Here is a 12,485-nt window from a genome sequence, read left to right as displayed (position 1 = left end):
TACGAAGGCTGTTCTGGAGTGAGGGTCACCAGGGTGGAACCACTGGCCCTGACCACAGTGAGTGTCCACTCTGTACTATCATACCCCCCCAGTAAGTGACCCCTGGCTTTGTGTTCTGTATTTTAAGTGGCAGGAGGCTGGGATGGGTGGAAGCCCTCACCCCACTCCCCAGGGATTACCTGCCCCAAGCAGAATGTCCCACCTTAGTTTAGGAGGAGCTCCCACGTTAGCGCGCCCCCCCCCCCCCCAACCCCATGGGATAAATGGCATCATCATTCTCACTTTATATTTTTTGAAATATATTTTTATTAATTTCAGAGAGGAAGGGAGAGGGAGAGATAGAAACATCAATAATGAGAATCCTCATTCGGCTGCCTCCTGCATGCCCCCTACTGGAGATCGAGCCTGCAACCCTGTCATGTGCCCTGACCTGGAATCAAACTAACTTCCTGGTTCATAGGTGGACGCTCAACCACTGAGCCACACCAGTTGGGCAATCATTCTTCTCACTTTATAGGAGAGAAACTGAGGCCCAGAATGGAATTGCCTGGCCCAAGGCTCCAGAACTCAGCCCTGTGGTGGGGGGTTTCTGGGGTTCTGGGAGAGTGGTGGGCACTCGCCCAGGCACAGCACTTCCCATGTACTCCCCTCCATCCCCAGCCTATGGAGGACACTGACATGAAGCCCCTCGGTCTGCACATGGCACCTCTCCCCCTGAAGAACTGAGAAGCTTTGAAGACATTACTCAATTTCAGACCCTGTATGTGTGTTTCTACATCTGCTGTGACCACACGCATTTATTCTCTAACACTTCTGGGATCAGGAGGCTTGCCTAAGTCTCAGGGGCTAACCACAGGTGTGGGCAAGTCTGGTCCTTCCTTAGGCTCCAGGAAGAACCATTTCTGGCCTTTTCCAGCTTCTAGAGGTGCCACATCCCTGGCTCATGGCCCCTCCCTCCATCTTCACAGCCAGCAGCACAACCTTTTCCATCTCTGACTCGCATGCTCAGACCTTCCTCTTAGGAGGACCCTTGTAATGATAATGCTCCCCCTCTCCCTCCCATAATCCAGGATCATCCCCATCTCAGGGCCTTGACTTAATCCTACCGGCAAAGTCCCTTTACAATGTGAGGCAACATGTCCACAGGTCGGGACCTATCACCCATGGCATGTCCATGTTGTCCTCTCCCCGCTGGTCCCCAGACTCCCTGGTCCCTAGCTTCCCTTCTCTTTACCTCAACACTCCAATGGGTTCCCACTGCTGAGTCTGACAGGCTGTATCCCGACCCAGAATACTCTTCCAAGACCTGGTGACCTTCAGTCTCTAGTCCAGGAGGCGCCTTACGGGGACTCCTCGCTCCCCAGCTCATGACTCAACACCTACAGCCCCTACTCAGCTCAGTGTTCACCCGCCTCAGATTCAGACAAGGGTGGGTATGGGGTTCCTGCAGGGTCCCCAGAGCCCTGCAGACAGCAGGCATTCAATGCTTGTGAAAGGAATGAGTGACCAGACATGGTTTGGCCACAGCCTGGGCCTCCTCCGGCCTCTGGTCCCTGGCCACCTGCCCAGATGTCTTTTGGATCTTGTCTAGCTGTGCCTCATGGCCCCTCGGAGCCTCAGGAGACCATGACGGGCAGGAAATGAGTGGAAAGGTGGTGCCGCCGTGTCCGGCCACCGCGTCGAGGGACCCCCCGCCTGTCCAGCGCCAGGAACATGGGCCGGCCTCGGTGACGCCAGCGAAGTGAGGCATAGGTGTTGTAGCCGTTCTCCTCAATGCGCTCCTGGAACCTACAGTGAGCAGTGTAGATCCGCTGCGGGGGGTCGGGAACATGAGGCCACTGGACCCCGTTTCCTGCCAGTGCCTGCCCACCACCAGCCACCCCCACCATGCACTCACCGACCCATAGAGGTGGCCCCGGCGGCTCATGGCCACGAAGAAGCCGGTGTGCACAGCCTTGAGGGCCACGACGCCCACGCGGATGGAGCGGATCTCAATGATGCCTGCTGGGAAGGGCTCGGTCAGGGCCCTCAGCCACCGTCTGCTTCCCATGTGCTCCCTCATTCAGTCATTCCAGTGACATTCACCAAGCACCACCTGTGTGCCTGGCCCTGTGCTTGGTATGGGAATACACCGGGGCCCACAGGGCCTGTCCCCAGGATGTGCCCCTGACACAATGGAGGATGTAAGTGGGGAATAGTCGGGCTTTCTCCAAAGGGTACTGGGGAACCAGAGCAAGCTGTGGAGCAGGGGAGAGTCCTGGTTAGGTCAGGGATGAGGAAACCAAGCCAGAGGAGTTAGGTGCTTGCCTGAGTGAGCTGTTGATTTTAGTAAGAACAAGTATTGAGTGTAACAGTGACCATGGGCCATGCAGCTTCCCCTACAGTTCTCATGGCCTTTGCCATGTCCAGCCCTGACAACTCAGCCAGCTGCAGCCACTCGGTTATAGGGAGATGAAACCCCAGAAGGGAGGCACTGCCCAGGCAAAGGCCTGAGAGTGGGACAGGGGTGTTTATAGCACAGTGCATTCAACTTGGTACCCGCTTACACTGTTTCAGTGCCAACTCTATGCCAAGCACTATACCCCACTAAGCCCACACAGCAGTTCTGGGGTCGGGCATCTTACATAGTCTTAGGGGGCTAAGGCCAGGTGTGGGCAGGACTGGTCCTTCCTTAGGCTCTCGGGAGAACCATTTCTGGCCTTTTCTAGCTTCTAGAGGCGCCACATCCCTGGCTCATGGCCCCTTCCTCTAACTTCACAGCCAGCAGCACAGCCTCTTCCATCTCTGACTCTGACCCTCCTGCCTCCCTCTTATGAGGGTGCTGCCTGTGCCCACCTCCCAAGGGGGGAAACAGGCCTGGGAAGGAGCAGAGGCAGCTTCAGGCCCAATCCGTCGGTGGGTGACCCTGGGCGAGCTCTGCCCGGCTCTGAGCCAATGTTTCCTGTCCAGCGAAGCAGGACTTCAGGATGAGCCACACCCCCCCTCAGCCATGCACTGGGGTCTAATCTGGGCACCTTTTATATGCTGTGCTGGGCATTAGGGACATACTGGTGACCAGAGACGGCTTCACCTTCATGGGGTCAAATCTGTGCACGGAGGTCTAATCTAGAGTCAAGGTTTTGCCCTCTAGTTTTCAGTTTGTACTTGGATACCTGAGATAACAAGGAGCTCACCCCATCCCCCATGGGGCCTTGCACCTGCTGTTCCCTCAGCCAGGCCCCTGGCTCCTCTTGTGCATGGTCAGCTCCTTTTCTTGATAATAGGCTCAACCCAAGCCCACCTCCTTGGAGAGGCCCCCAAGACCTCCCCCAAGAGCTCCCCGAGTCACCTCTTGTACATTGCCCTGTTTTCATTTTCTTTGCACCACATGTGGTCCCCTCTGAAATTATATTACATGTTTAACCGCTTTACCCTCTGTTCTGGAACCCCCATGAAGGTGAGCTGTCCTGGTCACCCTGTGTCCCTTGTGCCCAGTACAGCATACAAGAGTTACCCAATAACCACTGAATTAATGAAGGACAGAAGACCTCCAAGACCAACCCACACAGAGCCATCAACCAAGCCATCTGTCACTCCATCACTGGCCAGATTGGGAAACTGAGGCTCAGATAGAAGCAGCAACTGTCTCAGGTCACCCAGCAGAGCCAGGCCTCAACCCCAGCCTGAGGCCACCCTGCCTGGCTGTGTCCACCACCAGTCAACCGGCCCAGCCAGTCCCCTGTCATTGCCCTGGTCTAGTGAATCTAATGAGGGCCTTGGGAGCCCCAGATGAAAGCAGCTGGGAAGGGCAGGGGTGATTATCTGCCCTAATGGTGGTGATTCAGGCAGTGGCCAGCGATTAGCTTCATTCCCCCAGCCCCCCACCCACCCCCGCCCAGGGCTCAGAGTTGTGGGGAGACTGAGGCAGGCCCATGGCATCACCAACCGCCCTGGCCTCCCAACTGTCCCCAACCCCCTTCTCTTTGACCCTGCATCTCCTCTTGCCTCATACATTCCACAGATACTTATTGAGTGCCTATTGTTTACTGGGTGGGGCAACAGGGACAGTGACTCCAACTCGATGGGGTTCTTGAGCATCAAGGAGCCCAGCAACACAACCCCCCAGCAGCGTGACCCTGGGCAGGTCATCTCCCCTCTCTGGCTCAGTTTCCTAGAAAGAAACAAAGTGGTCCCTCACCCAGGCAGATCCTGAGTTTTGTTTTGCATAGTGGGAGTCAAGTTCAGAGCCCAGCTCTGCCCCACTGCGTGATGTAACTTTCTAGAGTCTCAGTTTCCCCTCTACAAATGGGCCCAGTGACCCCAAACTCAACTATCTGTAAACACCCTTTCTCTGCTAGTGAGCCAGGCCTGGGGCTGGGAGCTTCCTCTGTGACCATTTAGGTTTGGCGGATTTGACTGCGGAGGAAAATGAAGCCAAAAGGGTAAATGACTTGGCCAATGCCATGCAACCACAGGAGCCCCCAGGACCGGCTCATCGTTAAGATTACCGCTGCATTTGTTACTGCCCACCCATTGGTCCAGAACCTCCCCCCGCCCCCCGCCACCCCTGTCACCCGGCAGCCCCACGCGACTCACTGTCAGGGCTGTGGCACCAGCGGGTGCCTTGCACGAGGCCGCTGGGGTCGACGCGCAGAAAGAAATGGGTGGAGGAGAAAAGGCGCCGCCAGCGCACGTCGCCCTCCAGGTGCGGGTAGCTGCGTGGTCTCCGGGGGCCGCCTGGGGTCCTCGCAGCGCCGGGAGCCCGTGCCAGCAGCAGCCATGCCAGGCCCAGCCACAGGCGGCAGCGCATGGCCTCGCCGCCCGCTCTCCGCCCGCTTTTGCCTCCCGGAGCAAGTCCGCGGCTCTGCCATTGCTGAGTCAGGGGCGGGGAGTCCGAAAGGGGCCGCCCCGGCTGGGCCAATGGGGAGCCTCCGGGCTGGGCACCAGGCGGGGCACCTGGAGCGGCGCCAGGACGCAGTGGGCGAGGGGCGGGGGCGGTCCATTTAGGAAAACCTGCTGGGGCCTCGGCGTGTGTTTGTCTTGCGCTGTGGGGAGGGTGGTGCGTGTCTGTGAATCACCGGGTTGGCCTGCAAGGGCTGCGGGGTGTCCGTGTGAGACAGGCAGGGCACAGAGACAGAGATAGAAACAGAGAGACAAACACAGAGGTAAGAGACTGAAGGACAGAGACGAGGACTTGAGACAGAGACGGTGAGAATGAGGCAGAGAAAGAACCCAGAGACATGGAAAGAGCGAAATACGAAGACTGAGAGGCAAAGAGACTAAGACGAAGAGCTACAACGGGGAACAGACTAAGCTGGAGAGATGGAGAGTATGAGACACAGGGGAAGATGGTTAAAAGAGACAGAGAGACAGATGCGGGAGAGACAGAGGGTAAGGCGGACAGAGAGACAAGAAGTGGGGTTGATTAGGGGTCAGAGGTTGGGTGGGAAGTTCTGGCCTGAGTGTTGTCTGTGCGAGCCAGGCCCCCGGACTGAGCATGTTCAGATGGAACTTGTCTGCCCTCCAAACTGGAGCTTCCTGAGAGCCAGGCCTCTGGGCAGGAGGCTTTGCTGAGGGGTGGGCATGGGGGTGGGGTGCACACAGGCATTTGAGCAGGTGGGGGGATGGGGTGTTGTGGGTGGGGGGATGGGGATTCATGGACGTGTCTGTGGCCAGTGGATGGTGACCGAGGCCAGCACCGCATCCCCAGCGTCTGGAGCTGCATGTCCTAAGCATCAGGAGTGGGGAGGCCCCCTTTATACCCACATCTGCTCATCATTTACAAGACGTCCAAGCCCCACTGGGAGCCATCCTGGGCCCTTGGTCCTGCGTGGTGAATACAATGAACCTCACAGACTCAAGCCAAGAGGCGCCATTGCTAGCTGGGGAAACTGAGGCCCGGGAGGGGCAGCACCTCCCCCCACAGCCCCTCAGAGGACGCATCCCAGGGTTCCAATCCTTGACCCTCTGCTCCCACCAGCCCAGTCCTATAGCCATAGCCCCAGGTGGCACCTTTAAATAGCATTGGGGTGAAGAAAAGGTGACAAGCCCACCCTACTGGAACGCTGGAGGAGTAACTGATCCAGCTGGAAGCTGAGTCCTCTTCCTGGAGGCTCTGGGGGATTCCATGATCCCTCTTCCTGGCCCCAGGAGGGCCACACAGGGGCTGCCCAGGCCCCGGGACTCCAGATGGGGGAGGATGTCCCTATGGCCTGGTCCATTCAGCCTGTCTCGCCACACTGGGGGCCCTGAGGCCAGCACCTGAGCCTCCTGCATGCGTTCAGCACGTCCCCAAGCCTCCGTTCCTTCTCTGTAAAATGTGCCAGAAAAGGAAAGGTTAGAAGGATGGAATGAGATACTCTGCACCTTGTTGGGCAGAGGTACAGCACACAGGCTCGGAATAACATTCCCCACTTGCCAGCCAGAAACTTGGTCTTCACTTCCTCACCTGTTTCCAACCCCCTCCCCAGGAGGATAACTGGGGGGGCCTTGTGTGACGGATGGGACCACCCCTGGGAAGCTGGCCCTGCCCCAAGTGTGGTCGGAGTTTAATGACAGTTTCATTTAAATATAATTCACATACCACACAGTGTTTGCAGTACAGGCAGAGTTTTCAACCACCTCTATCTAGTTCCAGAACATTCTGTCACCCCAAAATGAACCTGCTTCCCCTTTAGCACCTACTCCCCACCGCTTTCCCCAGCCTCCAGCACCCACTAACCCACTTTCTGCCTATGGACTTGCCTATTCTGGATATTTCACATGAATGGAATCACTCTGCATGGCCTCTTGTGTCTGGCTTCTCTCACGGAGTCTTGCGTTTCTAAGGCCCATCCACGTTGTAGCATGGGTCAGTGCTTCATTCCTTTTCACGGCGGAGTAATAATATTTCAGTGTGTGGATGGGCCACATTGTGTTTAGCTATTTACCCACTGATGGGCACTTGCTTGTGTCGACCTTTTGGCTGCTATATATCATTGCTGCTGTGGACATCAGTGCATGAGGGTTTCAGTTACTCCATATTCTCACCAGCACTTGGGATTGTCTGTCATTTTGATTATAGCGATCTTAGTGGGTAAAGCACAATACATGCTCTGTTCCTGGAGTCCCCAATTATATATCTTCTTTTTTGCTCTCCATCAGCAGCAGAATGGGTTAATACCGTGTAGCAAATGCACACAAGAGAGTACAGTGCCGCCATGAAAAGGAATAACCTCCTGAAACACACAACATGGAGGACTCCCAGGCATCATATTAAGTAGAAGCAGCCGGGCACAAAAGAGGTCCGTTTCTGTGACAGTCTAAAACAGGAAAGTCAATATATGGTGTGAGCCATAAGGATAGGGGTGTGTCACTCGCAGGAGCAGTTGACCGGGTGGGGCATGAGGGGATTTGGGCAGCTGGATGTTCTTTGGAACACCTGTGTATTCCATTTGTGAAAGGTAACCGGACTGTATACAACTGTATTCTTGATGTATGCTTACATTACGACTCAAAAAAATGCACACATGTAATGTCAAAAGGCTCAGTCCTTTGTCAGAACCACACTGCAATCTAATTCACCATCCATGCTCAAATGCCCCCTACTGTTCCCATAGTGTCCTTGAATAGCTTTTTTTCTGTTCCCAAACCATGAAGTACATTCATTTCTCTAGTCTCTGGGATTGGCTGAATAATAGCTCCCAAAGATATGTTCACATTCTTCTTTTTAATTTTAAAAAAATATTTTTTAATTGATTTCAGAGAGACAGAAACATCAATGATGAGAGAGAATCATTGATCGGCTGCCTCCTGCACACCCCACACTGGGGATCCAACCCGGAAACCAGGGCATGTGCCCTCGTCGACCGGGACCCTTCAGTCCGCAGGCCGACACTCTATGCACTGAACCAAACTGGCTAGGGCTGCACTACAGCTTTTTTTTTTTTTTTCCTAAATATTTTTATTGACTTCAGAGAGGAAGGGAGAGAGAGAGCGAGAGAGAAACATCAGTGATGAGAGAATCATTGATCAGCTGCCTCCTGCACGCCCCCTACTGGGGATCGAGCCGGCAACCCAGGCACGTACCCTTGGCCGGAATCGAACCCTGGACCCCTCAGTCCACAGGCCGACGCTCTATCCACTGAGCCAAGCCGGCTAGGGCTACAGCTTTTTTATCCACTCATTTACTGATGGGTACTTGGGCTGTTTCTAGATGTTAGCTATTGTAAATTGTGCTGCTATGAACATAGGGGTGCATACATTCTTTCTGATTGGTGTTTAGGGTCTTTTAGGATATATTGCTAGCAGTGGGATCACTGGGTCAAATGGCAGTTCCATATTTAATTTTTTGAGAAATTCCATACTGTTTTCCATAATGGTTGCACCAGTCTGCATTCCCACCAGCAGTGTACTAGAGTTCCCTTTTCTCGACATCCTCTCCAGTGCTTGTCATTTGCTGATTTGTTGATGGTAGCCATTCTGACAGGTGTGAGGTGATATCTCCTTGTCATTTTAATTTGCATCTCTCTGATGATCAGTGACTTTGAGCATTTTTTCATATGTCTCTTGGTCATCTGTATGTCCTCTTCTTTTTTTTTTTAAAGCCCACAGCAACAGAGGTCAGCTTTTATTGTATGTGTTACAAAAGAGCTAGTTTAGTCAAAAAGACCAAAGCCCATGTCATCATCAGACTTCTCAGATTCTTCTTTCTTTGCTTACACTTTCTTCTCCTCAGCTGGGGCAGCAGCGGTGGAGGGAGCAGGACCTCCTGCTAGGGCAGCACTAGCTGCAGGGGCAGGTCCACCAGCCCCTACATTGCAGATGAGACTCCCAATGTTGACATTGGCCAGAGCCTTTGCAAACAAGCCTGCCCAGAAAGGTTCACCATTTACACCAGCTGCTTTAATGAGGGCGTTGATCTTATCCTCCGTCACCGTCACTTCATCCACTTTATCGTCCGTTGAGCAGGATAAAGGCCGCGTAGATGCAGGTGAGCTCTGAGACTGAGGCCATGGTGAGGGTGAGTGCTGGGCGAGCGCTGCTAGTCGCTGGATGAAGTGAGGGCCTCACCCCAACGCGACCTTAGCTTCCTCAGAAGAACCAAGCACCTTCCCAGTAGCTGGGAAAGGGGGCTGTATGTCCTCTTTGGAGAGGTGTCTATTCAGGTCCTTTGTCCATTTAATTGGATTGTTTATCTTCCTTTTAAGTTGTATGAGTTCCTTATATAGTTTGGATATTAACCCTTTATCAGATGTATCATTGCCAGATATGTTCTCCCATACAGTGGGCTCCCTTTTCGTTTTGTTGATGGTTTCTATTGCTGTGCAGAAGCTTTTTGTTTTGATGTAGTCCCGTTTGTTTATTTTCTCCTTAGTTTCCTTTGCTCTAGGAGATGTATCTATAAACATAGTGCTACGAGAAATGTCTGAGATTTTGCTGCCTATGGCCAAACTCCAACCTCTTGATACCATATTCCCCATTTAGTTACATTTGTTTTCATCTACCTTGTGTCTTATTAATATTTTGCTTGCTTAAGTTTACAAGGAAACTAACTTGTTATCGCCATCAGGAGTGAAAAGCTAGTGCCATATATTGACACATTGACTTTATTATTATTATTATTTTTTTTAAATCTTTATTGTTCAGATTATTACATTTGTTCCTCTTTTTTCCCCCCATAACTCCCCTCCTTCCAGCTCCCACCCCACCCTCCCCCCTCACTCCCCACCCACTGAGTTCATCCATAGGTGCATGATTTTTGTCCAGTCACTTCCCGCATCTCCCACACCCCTTTTCCCCCAAGAATAGTCAGTCCATTCCCTTTCTATGTCCCTGATTCATTATAGTCACCAGTTCATTCTGTACATCAGGTTATTTATTCACTTGATTCTTAGATTCATTTGTTGATAGATGCATATTTGTTGTTCATAATTTGTATCTTTACCTTTTTCTTCTTCTTCCTCTTCTTAAAGGATACCTTCCAGCATTTCATATAATACTGGTTTGGCGGTGATGAACTCCTTTAGTTTTTCCTTATCTGTGAAGCTCTTTATCTGACCTTCAATTCTGAATGATAGCTTTGCTGGATAAAGTAATCTTGGTTGTAGGTTCTTGGTATTCAGCACTTTGAATATTTCTTGCCATTCCCTTCTGGCCTGCAAAGTTTCTGTTGAGAAATCAGCTGACAGTCGTATGGGTATTCCCTTGTAGGTAATTGAGCCTCTTTCTCTTGCTGCTTTTAAGATTTTCTCTTTGTCTTTTGCTCTTGGCATTTTAATGATGATGTGTCTTGGTGTGGTCCTCTTTGGATTCCTTTTGTTTGGGGTTCTCTGCGCTTCTTGGACCTGTAAGTCCATTTCTTTCTCCAGGTGGGGGAAGTTTTCTGCCATTATTTCTTGAAATAGGTTTTCAATATCTTGCTGTCTCTCATCTTCTGGCACTCCAATGACTCTGATATTAGTCCGCTTAAAGCTGTCCCAGAGGCTCCTTACACTATCTTCACACTTTCGGATTCTTTTTTCATTTTACTTTTCCAATTGGGTGTTTTTTGTCGAATCTTTGGTTTGATTCTTGTGCTCCTCTGGTCTGCTATTGGGTATAATATTCTTTATTTCAGTCCGTGTATGCTTACTTTCTAATTTCTTTATCGTAGCATCGAGGGTCTCATTAGTTTTCGTGAGGCTCTGCACAAATTTATGGCAAGCCCTCAAAATTGCGATTCTTAGCTCCATATCCTCCATTTCTGTCATGTTTTTTTGTCTCCGCATCTTTTATGCTTTCTTGGTGCACCCCCTTGTGGTCTCTGTGCGCAGTCTTGTTCTAGCCAAGCCTTAATTGTTGTAGTTCACACTAGAGGGATTTGACCACCAGGCCGACTGGTGGTGGAAATCAGCTGTGGGAAAACTTCAGTCCTCAGGGGAGGCGCTAGTCCAGCCCTTGCCTGAGGCGATAGGCAAATGGCTGTGCGCAGGGTTTGGGCGGGGCGGGCTCAACAGGGCGGGGGGAGGGAGCAGCTATGGCCGCTCTCAGTCCGTCCCCAGGGGCTCTGCCTCTCTGTCCCAGCAATCGCTGCAAACCTCGGAGGGGCCGTAGCCAGACAGTCCCACTTCTCCCGTTTGAGTCTGGGTCCCTAGAGACTCGCCCGGATCTGTAGCCCAGAGTCTGAGACTCACTCCTGATTGAAAACGACAATCGCGCCCTCAGCCGCCAGCCCGCTTTGCGCGCGCACCCTCACCACCGCACCGCCGTACCTTTAAATTTTCCACACTGCGCCTCCGCTGAGCGTCGGAATGCTGTTGTTTTTGCTTCTAGTTGAAGAGACTCTCCTCAGCCAGCCTTCCCGTGGTTCTGGTTGATGTCCGCTCCGACTTTTAGTTGTATTTTTGAAGTGGTTGTCCACGGCGGCAGTCTCCGGTGTTTACCTATGCCGCCATCTTCGATTCTCTATTTTTAAAAACATATTTTTATTGATTTCAGAAAGGAAGGGAGAGGAAGAGAGAGAGAGAAACATCAATGATGAGAGAGAATCACCAACCTGGGCATGTGCCCCTGACTGGAATCAAACCCGGGACCTTTCAGTCCACAGGTCGACACTCTATCCACTGAGCCAAACCGGCTAGAGCGACACATTGACTTTAAATAGAAATACAAGAAGAAGAACAGGTGATGCATTTTCATATCAAAAGGATCACAGCCAGGAAGCTGAGATAGGAGTTAAATATACTAGGTGGGCACCAAGTGAGACTTCCCATGTTTTAGTGGGACTGAAAGAAGAATAGCTTTCTTGACGCTAAGACCCAGGAATCCAGGTCTTGGGGAAATACTGGTTTAGGGCATCTGATGTCCCACAGAATAGAAGAAAAACGGAGGCATGAGGAAAGATGAAAGAATTCAGAAGTCTTGGCTTCCAGCCTAGGTTTCTGGCTCTGCCAGACTTTTGGGGTACAAGGGGGTGTTTTCAGGTCTTAGGGCACCAGACCCAGCTGATTCAGCACCCCCTGAGCCAGAAAGGCAACCCCAGTTTGAGTCCTGTCTGAAGTCAGTGCCCCTCAGGGCATCTTGGAGTGCACTGGGCTGGGTTTGGGCGGGTGCTGCCATCTGTGAAGACATTTCCAGCAGTGACATCACTGTGCCTCACAGCGCACTTGCCCATGTGGGCAGTCGCATCTGGAATGTGCTGTCAAGAGGCCTCCAGGCCCAGGAGTCTGGCCCTTCCAGAGCACAGGTTCAACCTCCACTCTGGGCTAGTGGGGAAATGGAAGTAGGAGCATAAGGGGACTGGTGGCAGCTTGAGCTGAGGCCCTGGGCCCACTGTGGTCAGGCTCCTGAGCATCACTCCAGTGTCCTTTCAGCTTCCTTTCTCCACCCCCACTCTGATTGAGTGCCCCTAACTATCCATGCTTGTTCCAGGGCCTTTACACTTGCAATGACCTCTGCCTGGAACGTCATTACCCCAGATATTCTCATCCTCTATATTGCCAGCTGATGACAGACCAGGTGCTCCCTTCCCCTGGCCTCAGTTTTCC

At 52.3% G+C, this 12,485-nt stretch overlaps 1 protein-coding gene and 1 pseudogene across 2 annotated transcripts; both read right to left on the bottom strand.

Moving 5' to 3' along the window:
* Positions 1-325: 325 nt before the first annotated feature.
* FGF22 (fibroblast growth factor 22) lies at positions 326-4,792 on the bottom strand. 2 transcript variants are annotated; one of them, XM_070415610.1, is made up of 3 exons: positions 4,576-4,792; positions 1,898-2,004; positions 326-1,811 (listed from the first exon to the last, which is right to left on the bottom strand). In XM_070415610.1, the coding sequence occupies exons 1-3, from the start codon at positions 4,787-4,789 to the stop codon at positions 1,617-1,619; spliced, it is 516 nt and encodes a 171-aa protein (XP_070271711.1). In that variant the 5' UTR covers positions 4,790-4,792; the 3' UTR covers positions 326-1,616. The 2 variants fall into 2 exon arrangements, with proteins under 2 accessions (XP_070271711.1, XP_070271712.1); XM_070415611.1 differs by having other exon boundaries at positions 1,898-2,001.
* A 3,780-nt stretch (positions 4,793-8,572) lies between these two features.
* Positions 8,573-8,973, bottom strand: LOC139010751 (large ribosomal subunit protein P1 pseudogene; annotated as a pseudogene).
* Between the last annotated feature and the right edge of the window lie 3,512 nt (positions 8,974-12,485).

This window comes from Myotis yumanensis, unplaced genomic scaffold (assembly GCF_028538775.1).
Source record: "Myotis yumanensis isolate MYYU_CA2020_CCGP unplaced genomic scaffold, mMyoYum1.0.hap1 SCAF_5, whole genome shotgun sequence".
In the NCBI taxonomy this organism is placed as follows: domain Eukaryota; kingdom Metazoa; phylum Chordata; class Mammalia; order Chiroptera; family Vespertilionidae; genus Myotis; species Myotis yumanensis.
The sequence above is the reverse complement of the archived record's forward strand: the minus strand, read 5'-3'. Positions and strand labels throughout refer to the sequence as shown.